The 14,238-nt window shown below is 40.0% G+C and overlaps 1 protein-coding gene across 3 annotated transcripts in view; it reads left to right on the top strand.

The window, feature by feature from the left end:
- Positions 1 to 12,564, top strand: part of LOC119737078 (neurogenic locus notch homolog protein 2-like) — a 67,008-nt gene extending 54,444 nt beyond the window's left edge. For 2 of the 3 annotated variants that reach the window (XM_038211162.1, XM_038211164.1), the window contains exons 40-49: positions 951 to 1,064; positions 2,015 to 2,143; positions 2,884 to 2,997; positions 4,038 to 4,157; positions 5,279 to 5,389; positions 6,325 to 6,438; positions 7,011 to 7,136; positions 8,634 to 8,750; positions 9,649 to 9,762; positions 11,146 to 12,564. In XM_038211162.1, coding sequence (XP_038067090.1) covers positions 951 to 1,064; positions 2,015 to 2,143; positions 2,884 to 2,997; positions 4,038 to 4,157; positions 5,279 to 5,389; positions 6,325 to 6,438; positions 7,011 to 7,136; positions 8,634 to 8,750; positions 9,649 to 9,762; positions 11,146 to 11,294 — 1,208 coding nt within the window. In that variant the 3' untranslated portion in view covers positions 11,295 to 12,564. The remainder of the gene's footprint in view (positions 1 to 950; positions 1,065 to 2,014; positions 2,144 to 2,883; positions 2,998 to 4,037; positions 4,158 to 5,278; positions 5,390 to 6,324; positions 6,439 to 7,010; positions 7,137 to 8,633; positions 8,751 to 9,648; positions 9,763 to 11,145) is intronic. The other variant, XM_038211163.1, reaches the window with a different exon arrangement.
- Positions 12,565 to 14,238: the final 1,674 nt, after the last annotated feature.

Here is a 14,238-nt window from a genome sequence, read left to right on the forward strand (position 1 = left end):
CCCATGACATCCGATGCCTTTTGACGTTTCATTGGTTGAATGTTCACATTCCTCACGTATGCATGCGCAATACTACCAGTGAGTCAGTATTTCGTAGTGCAAAATTCACACTTCACCAGCCCAGCTGCGTTTTGCGCGACATCGCGCAGTGCGCGCGATGTGCACGCCAATCTCCTTATAAGGTAATGAGTTGTTGAGGGGCATTCCATATTATAATCAGAGGGGTGTGTCGTAAATTGTTAAACGAAATGGTTGGCAGCGTCTGGTTTTTGACTTGTTTTGATGTTGGACTGAAAAGATTTGTTTGTTTTTTTTTACCGAAAAGGTATTTATGAATGGTAATATTAAATATGTGTTTGGTTGGTATTAAACACTCTGTTTAAGACCGGTGGGAGTCTGGACGGGTAATTATCACCCATCCAGACTCACACCGGTCTTAAACAGAGTGTTTAATACCGACCGAACACACATTTTGTCGCGTCAGTGCAACAAGGTCGTATCTCCTAAAATGGCATGAACGACGCAAAACGCAAGTTTTAGAAAGTCAAAAGGTGGTATCTCGCTTCAAATAACCTGGATGTACACGCAAAGTCAATGGACGTCGAGATACGACCTTGTTGCATGGAGCGTATTCGCGCGAGATACGACTTTGTTGAAGAATGGAGTTATGAACGCAAAACGCAAGTTTTAGAATGTCAAAAGGTCGTATCTCGCTTAAAATAACCTGGATGTACACACAAAGTCAATGGACGTCAAGATACGACCTTGTTGCACGGAGCATATTTGCACGAGATACGACTTTGTTGCAGAATGGAGTTACGACCTTGTTGCACTGACGCGACGATTTATTCTGTTATTAATATGATAGCATCTCACATGGAAATATTCTTCGGTAATTTAAGCTCTTGTAGTAAAGCATTTTGTCTACATTGATCCTTTTTACTTGATAGCGGAGAATGTATGCTCAGGGACCCCTTGCCCGGTCGGTGCTACCTGTGTGCCTACCAATGACACCTATGTCTGCAACTGCCTGGCAGAAACAGTCGACAACAGATGCTTGAAAGGTAGGAAATTCATCAACTGATGCTGTTTTGTGAATGTAGACCCCCAAAAACGTGATTTATGCGTAAGCTTTTACACTTTTATAAGAATTTGCGTTGGGGTGCTGTAAATTCAATATTTCGTCCAATGAATCTAATAATAAATATCCCCTCATGAAGAGCTAACAATAAATATCTCCGTTTGCTGTTTCTTCAAAGCAAGCATCTGAAAAGTCAGAAAACAGTAGTTAAAATTGTGTTTTGAACTGTTGGAATGTGAAATCAGAACTGTATTAGATATTTTGAAATCAGAGAAGTATTTGAAACACAGCATTTTGACTGTGAAGACCACTTGTTTACTTGTTCGAGTGTGGCGGTTACAAAGTTAAACTTCAGTGGAACAAAGAGAAGATTGAATCAAAGATTGAATAGAGTTTTTGCGTAACTAGTCTTTGTGTCTATCCCTGTACTGCCTCGACCTGCCCAAGCACTGCTATGAAATGCAGTGTAATTAATGTTTAAAAATGTAATACAATGGCATAGGCGTAGACAGCTGGGGGGGGGGGGTATTTTTAAAAAAACACCTTAATATTTTGTAAAGAATGCCCTTTTTTTAAAGAAGTGCCCTTTTTTCTGAACAAGTGCCCTTTTACAAAAGAAGTGGTGCCCTTTTTTGTGCCATCGGCCGTTCTGGGTGCCTTTTTGTGAATTTCACGCATGTATCGCCCTGCAAAGCACCATATATTATCCGTCAGTGTGCATAATCGTCGATTTTGCACAGCGCCCCCATTGACAGATGGTACCTGGAGGCCACGTGTCCGGAGACCAAAAAAAATGTGTCTTCATTTCACCACAGATGTGCAAGTGCCCTTTTCAAGAAATTTTTAACCCCCCCCCAATAAAAATGACCTTGCTACGCCACTGAACAGAATGTTACACAATTATATACAATGTATACATTTATCTGTCTACAGTAATCACACCAAGAACCCCATGCGACAATACACCGTGTGCGCAGGGTGCAACCTGTCAAGATACTACTGATGGTACTGACTACATATGCAATTGCACCTCTGGATGGACCGGACGAAACTGCAATATGGGTAAGTTGAAAATATCCCTTTAATGATTTCTTCAAGGGGGTAGGAAAAAAATCCTTTCTTTCTTTCCTTCTTTTCCGCCTGGCGTCGTTACCCCATCCTTTGCAGTTGACCAGTGAAGAGGTTTTGACCTTGTTTCTGGAATTAGGCAGAGGACTGCCAGTTTTCTCTCCTTTCCCTTTTCTCATCTGTCCTATCATTTCTTTGCTGTCTATTAAGCTTTCCTGAAGTCCTACATGTTTATGTTTTCTTCTTTTGTAGCCCTTTACCTTGAGTGGCTTTTAGCCTTGTTTAGGGCGAATTTGCATTAAAAAAAAAAAAAAAAAAAGTGCAGAAAATATACAATAATTATGTATTTATACAGTTTCAATATAATAACAGTTGTAACAGTAATGTGGTGCTTATGTAGTGCTTCATACCAAACATCGCAAAGCGCTTCACAATTATTACCCCTGATCAACGGGCCACTGTCTCATTGCAACAGCTTAAGATCAGCGCAATCTGGTCTCTACCTTCACAGGTACCCTTTCATACTCCTGGGTGGAGAGAGGCAATTGTAGTAAAGTGTCTTGCCCAAGAACACAAGTACCGTGTTCCTTATTATGTTCCAAATCCATGAACCATTTATGCGGGCAACATAACCATTTGTATACCATTGCCCATTCACTGGGCAAATTCTTGCATGCGAATGTATTGAAGTAAACAGTTTTTTCTTAAAGCCTCTTCCTTTTTTTTGGTCATAGATTTTGATGAATGTTCCAGCAACCCTTGCCGCAATAGCGGAAGTTGCGTCAATGGTTTTGGCCAGTTTAGTTGCAGCTGTACGTCAGGCTTCACAGGCTTGCTCTGCGAGACGGGTACGTATGCCAGTTTCTGATTTCAGGGGAAAAAAAGAACTTCAGAGATTTATAACATCGTTGAGAAATGGAAGGATGAATTTTGGATTATCTCTTTGATCGAAGATTTCTGTGTAGATATCTTGGCGTTGTTACTGGTTGTTTTGATTGTCAATCCAAGGAGGGTAATTACATCGATTGTAATTGATTTGCATACGGTACCAGTTACTGGCTCCACGTACGCAAAATATCACTGCAATGCGCGTAGTTTGGTTCCCAGACCAAAATATGCTGACTATTGATGCTCAGTTACCGACTTGGCGAATACATTTTCAATTTTGTACACAAACATATGGGATTATTTTGAATCCCTAGTATATTCTATGGGAGCACTCTGATTGGTTCAGATTCCAGCGCATATTCTAGGCCACCACGGAAGGTCATTCTCATTACTTCAAAGGTTTGTACTTTGTGTTGTGTAACATTCCAAAATTCATTATGGGGCATACACGACTCAAATAAAATCAAGTACATGTATATCACAATTATACATTTTATTTCTATACACAATTGACCGAGTTGAGTGAAATTGGTCGTTAAATCGTCGCCAGATCTGCAAACATGTCCATGACGTATTGAGAAGTAGTCACCATATAAGGGAATGAATGAATCCTCATTTGCATAGCGGTGCGGGGTTGGATCTCACTGCAAACGCGCACTGCATATGTATGGCACTGCTTGCATATATGAACAACGGTGCGAGAACGTAATCGTCAAGTCGTTAAATATGCCTCAACCCGGCCGATTACATACTAGTCTTATACCAGCCGCGCCGATGGAGTTCGACTGAAGTTCACGGAGAAATACAACTATCTTACGACTTGTCATCAAGTCTAACCCAAAACTGGCTTCTATAGAGCTCTGGCTATGGCTATTGTCAGCTTGTCCCCCATTGTGGTAATGGATAAAGACTTAGACATGTAGCTGTAGCCATGAGATTTAGACGCGGCTTATTCATTCCATCTTGGATTCTGTTATGTATTTTCTCTCTCTGTTTCTAGATATTTCCACAGCGGTGTGCAACCCCAACCCATGCCAGAATGGCGGTTCATGCAACTTCATCAACGACCAGTACAGATGCTGGTGTGTGGACGGTTACATAGGGGCAAACTGCGAACTAGGTAAACCACAATTAAACAAATTCAATTCACACAGTTTTTACCATCGATCACTGTTTTGAAGGCTTACCTACAGGATGAATAATAAAAAAAAATAAAACCCAAATGTCGGGACCATTGTTTTAGTGAAGTTCTGCATGTAGCAGTTTCAATATCTGGGATATGAAAGCCAATTCATATGGTTTTATTTTAGTACAAGAATCATTCAAATCACTCTTGTACTTTTCAGGTTACAGAATTTAAACAAAACAACCGTTTTAAAGTTCTGTCCACGCGTCACAAGAAGGTGAGTGTTCTTTCAGCAAAATGAAAACAAATCACACAGGGATGTGTGTGAATTGTTTTCGTTTTGCTGAAAGAACGCACACCTTTTCTGTGATCCGTGGAGTTCGGTGGTTGTGTTGAAAAATCTGTAACTTAAAAAGTACATGAGTGATTTGAATGATTCTGTACTAAAATAAAGCTCATGAATTGGGCTTTCATATCCTAGATTTTGAATGTGATACATGCAGGATTTCAGTAGAACAATAGCCCCACTTTTTTTTTTTTTTTACTCACCCTGTACTACCTTCTGCGCCGACTTTTGGAACCAAGTTGTAGTAGGGTCACGTGGGTCATTAATTAACCCTAACTCCCTGGCCTTTTTGCTAGGATGTAGCCTCAATCCTGCAAAATCCTCCAATTGGCCTCATGGAAAAATAACATATAGCCTCAATCCTGCAAATTCCTCTGTTGTTTCTTGAATGTGGTCCATGGAGGGATGACCACTGCCTGAATCCTGCAAAATCCTTCGGTTATGTCTGTCAATAGGCTGAGGCAGAGGCAGTGACATCCTGGAGCAGTGCGGAGGATGTCAAGTATAATCAAGGACTAAATTTATGCACGGCTGAGCATAAACAACACAAGGTCCGGCCCAAGACCTTGACACAGTGCGTACTCCGAAATCAGCAACGCACTTTGGCCATGTAACCTCAATCCTGCAAATTCCTCCAATTTGCAAAAAGGATTTTGGAGGATTCAGGGCGGTTAGGGTTAAGAGAACCCAAGTATGCCTTTCAGTCTTGTACCCAGTATTCATCACTGTCTTATCCTGTGCAAATGATGTCCTGCTGTTTATTCCACAGACCGTAACGAGTGTGCAGATTGTCCATGTAAGAACGGCTACGCTTGCGAGGATCTGCTGGATGCATACAGATGTAACTGCTCGGCGGTAATGGGACCTCAGTGCCTAGGAGGTATAAAAAACATGTCTTTTTGTCTCAAAAAAAGAAGAATTAAAACAGGAAAATAGGCTTTTAAAAGTTAGATGATTCACAAAATATTTTGAGCTTCAACCCTAATTTTGAAATGACCTGTCACCTCAGTGCTGGTAGTGCCTGATCCCCTGTGAAAAGCCCTTGAAATTGAAATAATAAACATCTGGGCCCTATTTCTTGGCTGTGCTTATACCGTTACCGAAAAATCCCTGCTTAATATAGCAGAAAATTCCTTGCTTACGGTAAGCGTATTTCACTCGTTTGCTTAAGGATTCTGTGCTTATGGGATAGCACAGAATTTTTTTCTGCTAGCAAGGTTAGCACAAAATTTGTGGTCGTGGGTGCGGAATTCTGTGGTTAGCAGAGCCAAGATACCCGCCCTGGAATCATTCCAAGATCTGAAAAGAATTATGAATACCGCCTCCTGTCATGTGACCAAGCATGGTCACGTGATGGGTCATGTGAGGGCCTCAACAACACCAGTCGATAAAGACACCGTGATGGTGTCTTAAGCTCCTGATTCGAGCTCTGTAACTCAAGTCACAAAAAGTTACCTTCCATTTACTTGGATGATGAATAGTTTGGTTGCAGTACCCGCATGCACTGGTTCGAGCGCAAATGGCATTAAGTAGTCAAAACTAATTTTTATCAGAATGAGTATGAACCTGTCGCGTCTTGCATCAGCCGCAGGCATACTGCGGCAGTGTGTCGATGAGTCCTAACTAACTCCTCTCTTCTGGGTTACTATTGAGAGGTAATTGTGCATGAAAGCCAAACTTTTGAATAACTTTTTTCCAAACATGACGAGTAAGTATGAAACTAATTTTGTTTGTGCAAGAAGGGATATCTACCAGGGAGAAGAAATCCAATTTACTTAATTTCATGTCAACATTTTGTCTTCCCTGTTATTTTAGCCGCGGCATGCAGAAGTGAGCCTTGTAAGAATCAAGGCATTTGTAAAGAGATCCCCAATGATGACTATGAGTGTACATGCCCAGCAGGATGGTCTGGAAAGGATTGCTCAAAAGGTAAGATTTAACCCCCCCCCCCCCCCAACAAAAAAATAAAGTGGACTATTATGTCAAACAGTGTACATTGACCAATGAAATAGTGAGTTTCTGGTCAGGTGACTACAATAGCTTAGTCATACTCGTCACATACGTCAGGAATGAGAATCTTCTGTTTGAAATGGTTTGTGGCAACCTGTCGATGGAGCTAGGAGCAGGGGCAGGTGGAGACTGTCTTTCGTCGACCAGTTGGAGAGGGACACAGCGCCACAAGATACCGCTGAGCTGAGGATGCTGATGCTGGACCGGGATGCGTGGAAGACGACCATCAGAGGTTGCCGATAAGACGTCGGCTGAAGACGACCTCTCACATCATCATCATCATCAAACAGGAATGCCTGTTTTTTGTTGCCCAGATTCCCGCATTTCTATTTATTTAGAGCCTGTTTGGGGGCTTTTTTGCCTAATTTCACATCTTTTTTCCTGGTTTTGCACAAATTCCCTGTTTTTTCATTGAAATTCATTCTCGTGCCTGATACTTTTATAAGAAGTGTACTTCGACTGTAACCATGAATTTTTTGTAACACCCTCAGTTGTGGATGCTAACCTGGAGTGTATGACCAACAACTACTGTGCCAATAATGGCATCTGTATCATGGACAACGGCAACATGGTCTGCTCCTGCCAGAAGGGCTATGCTGGAGATCGCTGCCAGACAGGTCATTATTATTAGTTTATTTCTGGTTATGAAAGCAGAGAAGTTGTAAAAAGTGCCTTTTGGAACTGTATCTCGAGAGCCTGAAGAAACCTGTAAGGAGAATACACAGTGCACGATTTAAGACCAAGAGGTACCCCTAGTTTACCTCCACGTATACCCTCTGCAAACCCCAGACTGTTACCTACCACATCCACCTACATATCTCAAAGGGCATTCCCGAGATTCAGGGAACACAGTGACCAACACAAAAGGGAGGGGGTGGGGGGATCGTGTCACATTTCTTGCTTCAAGTGAAAGAGAAGGCAACGAAGAAATGCTAAAATTTACAAGTGGGAGGAAAACCCTACATAAATATTTTTAGAAAAAATGCGAAATCTTACAAGGGGTAATAATTGTGAAGCGCTTAAGATTGTTGGTAAAACATACAAAGTGCTATCGGCATTATTATTACATTAGGCCCCCCCCAAAAAGTAGTTCTGCTTCCGATTTCCCTACCTACCCTATTCTGACAGCCCCTACCCTAATTTTTATGGGAAAAATGAGGAAAAAACACCCAAACCCATTGATTTCTACCTTTTACCCTTGACTACACGCAGACGCCTCCATATGATTGTACACAAATAAAATTGGCCAAAAAAAATTCCCTACCTATCTAGATGTACCCTATTTTTGAATGCCATGTAATCGGAAGCAGAACTTTTTTTTTTTTTTTTTGGCCTTATTATTCCCTAAATAGGAACAGTTGGACACCATATACTATAGTCTGGCTCCCAGACCAAAAGATTCTGACTACCCTGATGAATCTTATGTCAGGTAGCATCCGGTAATACATTGTATTACAATTTACGTCACGTGACTAAAACGGAAAGAATTCCTCCTTTTTCCAAAAATGTCCGAAGGTTGCCGAATTCATTTCGTCGACAATCGAAAAAGCGCCTGAGTATTTCCAAGTAAAATATAGGTTTCATTAACTGCTAATTGCTTAAAAAACTAGTTGCTAATTAATATTCATTGCTTTTATTTAGAAATCTTGAAATTCAACGACGATTTTGTACTCGGATCGTACACGAGGGGCGAGCTTTTTGCTGCGTCATGTAGTAATTTGAATTTGACGACCGTTAATGGCATTTTCCAAAACTCAGCGTGGTCTTCATTCGGCTCCGCCTGCTTACAGTGTTATTTGGGTGCCTAACTTTGAAGATTCCAGGTCAACATTAGTCAATGTTTTCTTACAGAAATATTTAACTGTATTAACATAACTGTATGATTTTATGAAGCAAGTGATTTATTTTTAAAAAATTATCGGAACATTAAAAGCTGTAAGTGATAAAGCGAGTTCAGAAACGAAGCCGAGTTTTTAAAAAGGGCCGTCAATGTCGTCATGTTTATTCTAGCCATGGAGGCTGCCTGACCTACAATGTAGACGTGAGCGTAATTGTCAGGTCTGGGAACCAGACTACATATACTAATACGTTATTTTTTTTATAATTGTTTACAGATTTGAATCCTTGCGTCATTGACAAGTGCAGCAATGGGGGGACTTGCAGAAAAGTCTCCAACACTAACTCCACCTGCGACTGCCCGGCTGGATACGCAGGCGACTACTGCAATATTGGTGAGCGTTCAAAAAGGGCTCTGTCAGTGTCAATGATTGCGTTGGTTATGTTAATCAGACGTGATTTGAATTTGTGAACACTCAGAACACAAAGAAAAAATTTTTCAAGTGACACTGTTATCACTCCAGTTAGAACCCATCTTAATTCAAATCCAGGACAAATTCCGGAGAAGTTTCTGACATTGCATTACGTATAAGTTGCAGGATTCTGAACAACTTCCCCGCAAACTTCCCGCAATGAAGTGGAGTGTCATGGCCTAGTGGTTAAGAACACCAGACTCATGCTCTGGTGTTTCAGAGGCAACAGTGACGTGGGTTCAAGCCCAGGTGGACACTTGTGCTCTTAAGCAAGGCAATTAACCATTATTGCTTCGTCCGTCGGATGGGATGTAAAGCCGTAGGTCCCGTGTGTTGTGTAATGCAATGCACATAAAAGAACCCAGTGACACTTATAACTAAGAGAAGGGGTTTGCCCCGGTGTTTCTCGCCTCCTGTATAAACTTCCACGCGGAGTATTTAGGAGAACCAACCAAGAGCCAAGAAGTTATCAGTGTGGATGAGTTCAGCAGTTGTCCGGGACAAACGCAGTTAATTTCTTCATCCTAATACAGTCAACTCTCGTTATAACAAACTCGTTCGGACCTAGCCAAATTGTTTGTTATATCAGAATTTTGTATTAAGAGAAACATCAGTCCCATTCATAAATGCACAGTTGGGACCAAGGCTTTATGTTTGTTATAACCAGAATTTTGTATTAACAGAGTTTGTACTAACGAGAGTCGACTGTATAAGCTTTGTGACTTTTTCCTCAAACCGCTTCCTGTTATAATGTATTGAATTGTTTCAAGAGCTGTTTTTCTGTAACTGCCGCCACCCTTTTTGTTTTGCCTGTATATAGAAGTGGACGAGTGTGTCGGCAATCCATGTCGAAATGGAGGCACTTGCAAGGATTTATTGAACGGTTTCAATTGCACCTGTCCCCTAGATTATACAGGGACAATGTGTGAGACGTGTAAGTAAACAAATTATTTTTTTTAAAAAGACACTTCTTGATCCTCCGAACTGTAACCCTCTCTGCCAAAAGTGAGAATAACCATGGGAGGGCTTCTTTAACATGTTTAGTTTCCGCTGGTTCTTCTCAGAAACATAGAAACTCACACGAGATTTCATTTCACGTAGTGCAACAACATGTAGTTGTGTTTTACCATTATGTCTGAGGACAAGACATTGTGTTGCCCTTTTTTCCTTTAATGTAACACTCTCCCATAGATGAGCCGTAAGGGTTTGCATGGTGTACATGATCAATGAATGGGAGGTGTGCGGTGACACCATTTGAATCTCTGTGTGAGTTGTGTGGTTCTGAGAAGAACCAGTATGCTCTGTTCATCATCGGATGATGAACAGTACATGCTGAGGCAAAGAGCATACTGTTCAAAACGTTGAGTTAAACCAACCGGTTCTTCTCAGAACCACACAACTCACTAAGAGATATCCTTCACATGGTGTTACCGCAAACCTCCCATTCATTGACTCTTCCATAGACTAAGCACACAAACTTATTATAAGATGGAATTTTGCGTCGGGGTGATATAAATCAAATTAGGTTTTGCCCTTCACCGACGTTTAAACACTGTATACTCATTATACTATTTTTTTTCCCCAACTTTCACTCGGTAGGTAACACACTGAGTATACAGTGTTTAAACGTCGGTGAAGGGCGAAACCTAATTGGACACAAACTTATGTTTGAGGACCATTTTCAACAAAAGATGAACTCCCGTGGACAACAAAGAAGCTGTTGTTCTCTCTTTGTGTCGCTGTCCTCTGGATTTATGTAATGCAAGAGCAGACTTGCAATTATTCCTTAAATCACCCATGCAAATCGTTACATCTAATATATGAATTATTCAAAATTGGGAATTTGTTTGTCCGGCGGATGTTAAAGAGAAAACTAAAATCAGTTTATTGAGGAAGTGATTTAGAAATGGGCCTTAATTAGAACTGGATTTCATTGCCGACACATGTATAAAAAAAAAGTGGCACAGGATAATTGATGTCAGTCCTATCTTCACTTTGCGCGAGGTTTCTGTCATTAATTCGATATCAGGTTTCGCCCTTCACGGACTGTATACTCAGTGTTGCCCCCAAGTGGTTGTGAGCAAAAATCACTTGGGTGGGACTCAAACCCATGACCTCCTGCTTACTAGCGCAGACGTCTTACCACTCGACCACCGGACTTGCCAGGGTTGGGTGGCTGGTTCGAATCTCATATAGCAGCGGAGACCGCAACAAACTATTTATAAGATGGAATTTGATGGATAGTTCTGGCATGAAATTGGTAGCAATTAAATAACTTGCCTATAAATATCTCTTTTCTCCTCTCTTGATGACCCAGCTACTGTTCGACCCACTTCGGCTCCAGTGACCTCCTTGGAATGGGAATGGATCGTCATCTTGACCATCCTGGCTGTACTGGTCCTGATTCTCATCATTCTTCTGATCGCCTGCGCCTGCATATGGAACACTGGCAAAAAGGCGGAATAGGTATAGCCACATCCTTCATATTGTGGCAATTGTGTAGTTCCCATAAGAAAAAAAAAATCCACTTTTAGCATTTCTATAGGTTATTGTCGTTACCAAACAAGTTAGCGACACTTAAAAACAACAAGAGTATTTTGGATAGAGAGCAGGGCTTTGATTTTTGGAGAGAAATTTTGGAGTAAATTAATGAGGAACGTGGCAAAACACAGCACAAAATTGGCGATCGCCGCTACACACCGTGAATGCGCCAATAGTGCCTTGATTCGCATGGTGTCAACTGTAAAATGCATGAGAAAATCAAACTTTCTACCGAACGATACTGTGCAAAATTACCAAAAAATATGGTCATTTGGGATTGAAAGAACCTACCTATTGCAGAAGTCATTTTGGAATAACAACACTTAAAGGACTAAAACAAAAGAGGGCCCGTAACTACACAATTGCCTTCACTGTCTTCCATTGCTAGAGATGTCGCTCTAATGTAGCCCAAGTTGCTAGCTGAACACTGCTTTATGTGAGTACATTGGTACCAATATTTTGACTGGAATAAATATGGCAGCAAATTGTTGATACGAACGCATTGCAACAATTTTAATTGTAAAGATAGAATGAGTCATCGTAGGTTTTTTTAACTTGATAAAGACTTTAATAAAAGCGTAGTTTCAGGAAGATTCCAGCGGGAAAAGAGTTGATTAAATTATCATTTTTCATCGAGTTGTCACTTTTTGATGTGCAACAGAATTCTCGACATAATCTTTATGTTGATATTTTGTACACAGATGTGTCAATAGTGTATTCAACTTTATAAAAAAAAAACCTATTCAGGAACCAGAATCTACCCACCTAATGCAGAATCTATTCTTGGCTGTTGAGATCTAAAACTCCGCTGATAAATCCCAATAGCAAACGAAGCACATCCACCTCTGAAAGGCTAAAGCAATAACAGTTGTATGTGTCCACAAAGAAATGCAACTTTTAAATCATGGTATTTTTTAAGCAGATGTAGTACGGCCTATTTTAGTCCAAATTGTATTTTTAAAACCCAGAGAATTTACTGAATTGCTTAGTGAAAGAAAAAAAAACATTGTCTATCTGTTGTTGATCTTTAGAATAATAATTACAAATTTTGGATAAATTACTGACACTAGTTTCCTTGAATTAATTGCATATTGACCAATGGAAGAGTATTTGCTCATGAATATGTATGAGGTTTTATGATACAGTCGAGTCTCGTTAATACAAACTTGTTCGGACCTAGCCAAATTGTTTGTTATATCAGAATTTTGTATTAAGAGGAACATCAGTCCCATTCATTGTGCACATAAATGCACAGTCGAAACTAAGCCTTTATGTTTGTTATAACCAGAATTTTGTATTAACAGAGTTTGTACAAACGAGATTCGACTGTACTTTGATTGGCTTGCTATTAAGACATAGCACCAATTTTGGGGGCTTATTTTCTTTTTGTAACCATAACAGAATTTAAAGTATTTTAATATGTACATGGATACATGCAATAAGGAAATGCCAAGATGTTTTTAAAAAGAATTGTATAGATATATTCTGGAAGAAGTTTCATTTTTGATACAAATGTCTTTCAATTTTCTGCAACCTTCTATACAAGTGTCTTTCATTATCTTAAGCGAGATTTGAGGCTTTGCATGGTGGAGATACTAAATGATAAAAGGTTTGCTGAAACACCATGTGCAAATAATTTCTCAACTAAGAGAATGGTTCTGAAGACGGTCAGAGCATACTGACCGGAACGTCGAGTTTATACCTCTGGTTCTTTTCAGAACCATTCTCTTAGTTGAGAAATTATTCGCACATGGTGTTTCCGCAAACCTTTCATTATTTCATTATCTTAGTGACAGATTTTTATTGTATTAAATACTTAAAGGGAATATACATCATTTGCTTTTGCTGTAATTTTCAGAAATGGATGGAATTGGGGGGTTGGAAATATATAGCAAATATAGTTACACTGACTTTTTTGAGGTTTTGGGTTCGAAAATGCTATAAAAACCAAGGAAAACAATCGTTTTCCTGTAGTCTGACTCCAGATAAGAAAAAACAGAGCAGTTTACATACATTGGGGAATTGTAAGGTCAGGGAACCAGTCTAGCTGGCTTGTACCCGTTCATAGGTGTGTAATCGATTGCAAAACAAGTGCGATGGTCAATTGGGGCCAGTATTTGAAAAAAAGGCAGTGTTTTCCAACGCTGGTCGGCCGACCAGCGTTGGAAATTGATACAAAAATACCACTTTTCTTGAAAATGACAGTATACCAGGTGCCATGATTTTACAGGATGCTTTACACTGTCATTCACTAACAGTCCAGCAAGGTATTTCAAAATGATTTGGTAGTTTTATTTTTTGATGTTTGCAAATGTTGTATTTTCCCTTTAAGAGCATTTTGGTAAGTGCCTATTATAAGACAAACAAGGGTTGTATACTTTTTAAGCTAGAGTAAAATGCAAGCTTATAAATATGTGTAAAAAGCTGAATATTAATGTATAAATAGTATACGGTTTATGGTTTTGCTTAAGTTGCTTTGTAGTGCGGGTAAATGGTGAGGTTACTGTCAACTTTGCTAAATAATAGTCCTAAATGCTGGCTTGTTTGTAGGTGTTCATTGGCAGAGGAGGAAATCATCGTCAGACATTTTCTGACCGTTAAAACCAAATATCAGAGCAAAAACTGATGTGCTCCGTCAGTTAAATTTAGTTTGCGCTGTGTTTGGCAAAGGAATATTTCACTGTATGTGTGCCAGCCAGATTTTGTCGGAGGATTTTTGTCTCTTAATTTCAGCCTCTGCATTGGGGAGTATTTCAAAATCCTTTGTCGTGCTAAAGCTTTGAGAAGACTGGGCATTTTGGCCAGGCCGCATTTTTTTCCCCTGCAAATAAGAGTCAATGACCAAAACACTCATTGTACCGTAAGTTGG

The sequence above is a fragment of the Patiria miniata genome, unplaced genomic scaffold (genome assembly GCF_015706575.1).
Source record: "Patiria miniata isolate m_02_andy unplaced genomic scaffold, ASM1570657v1 HiC_scaffold_3, whole genome shotgun sequence".
Classification (NCBI taxonomy): domain Eukaryota; kingdom Metazoa; phylum Echinodermata; class Asteroidea; order Valvatida; family Asterinidae; genus Patiria; species Patiria miniata.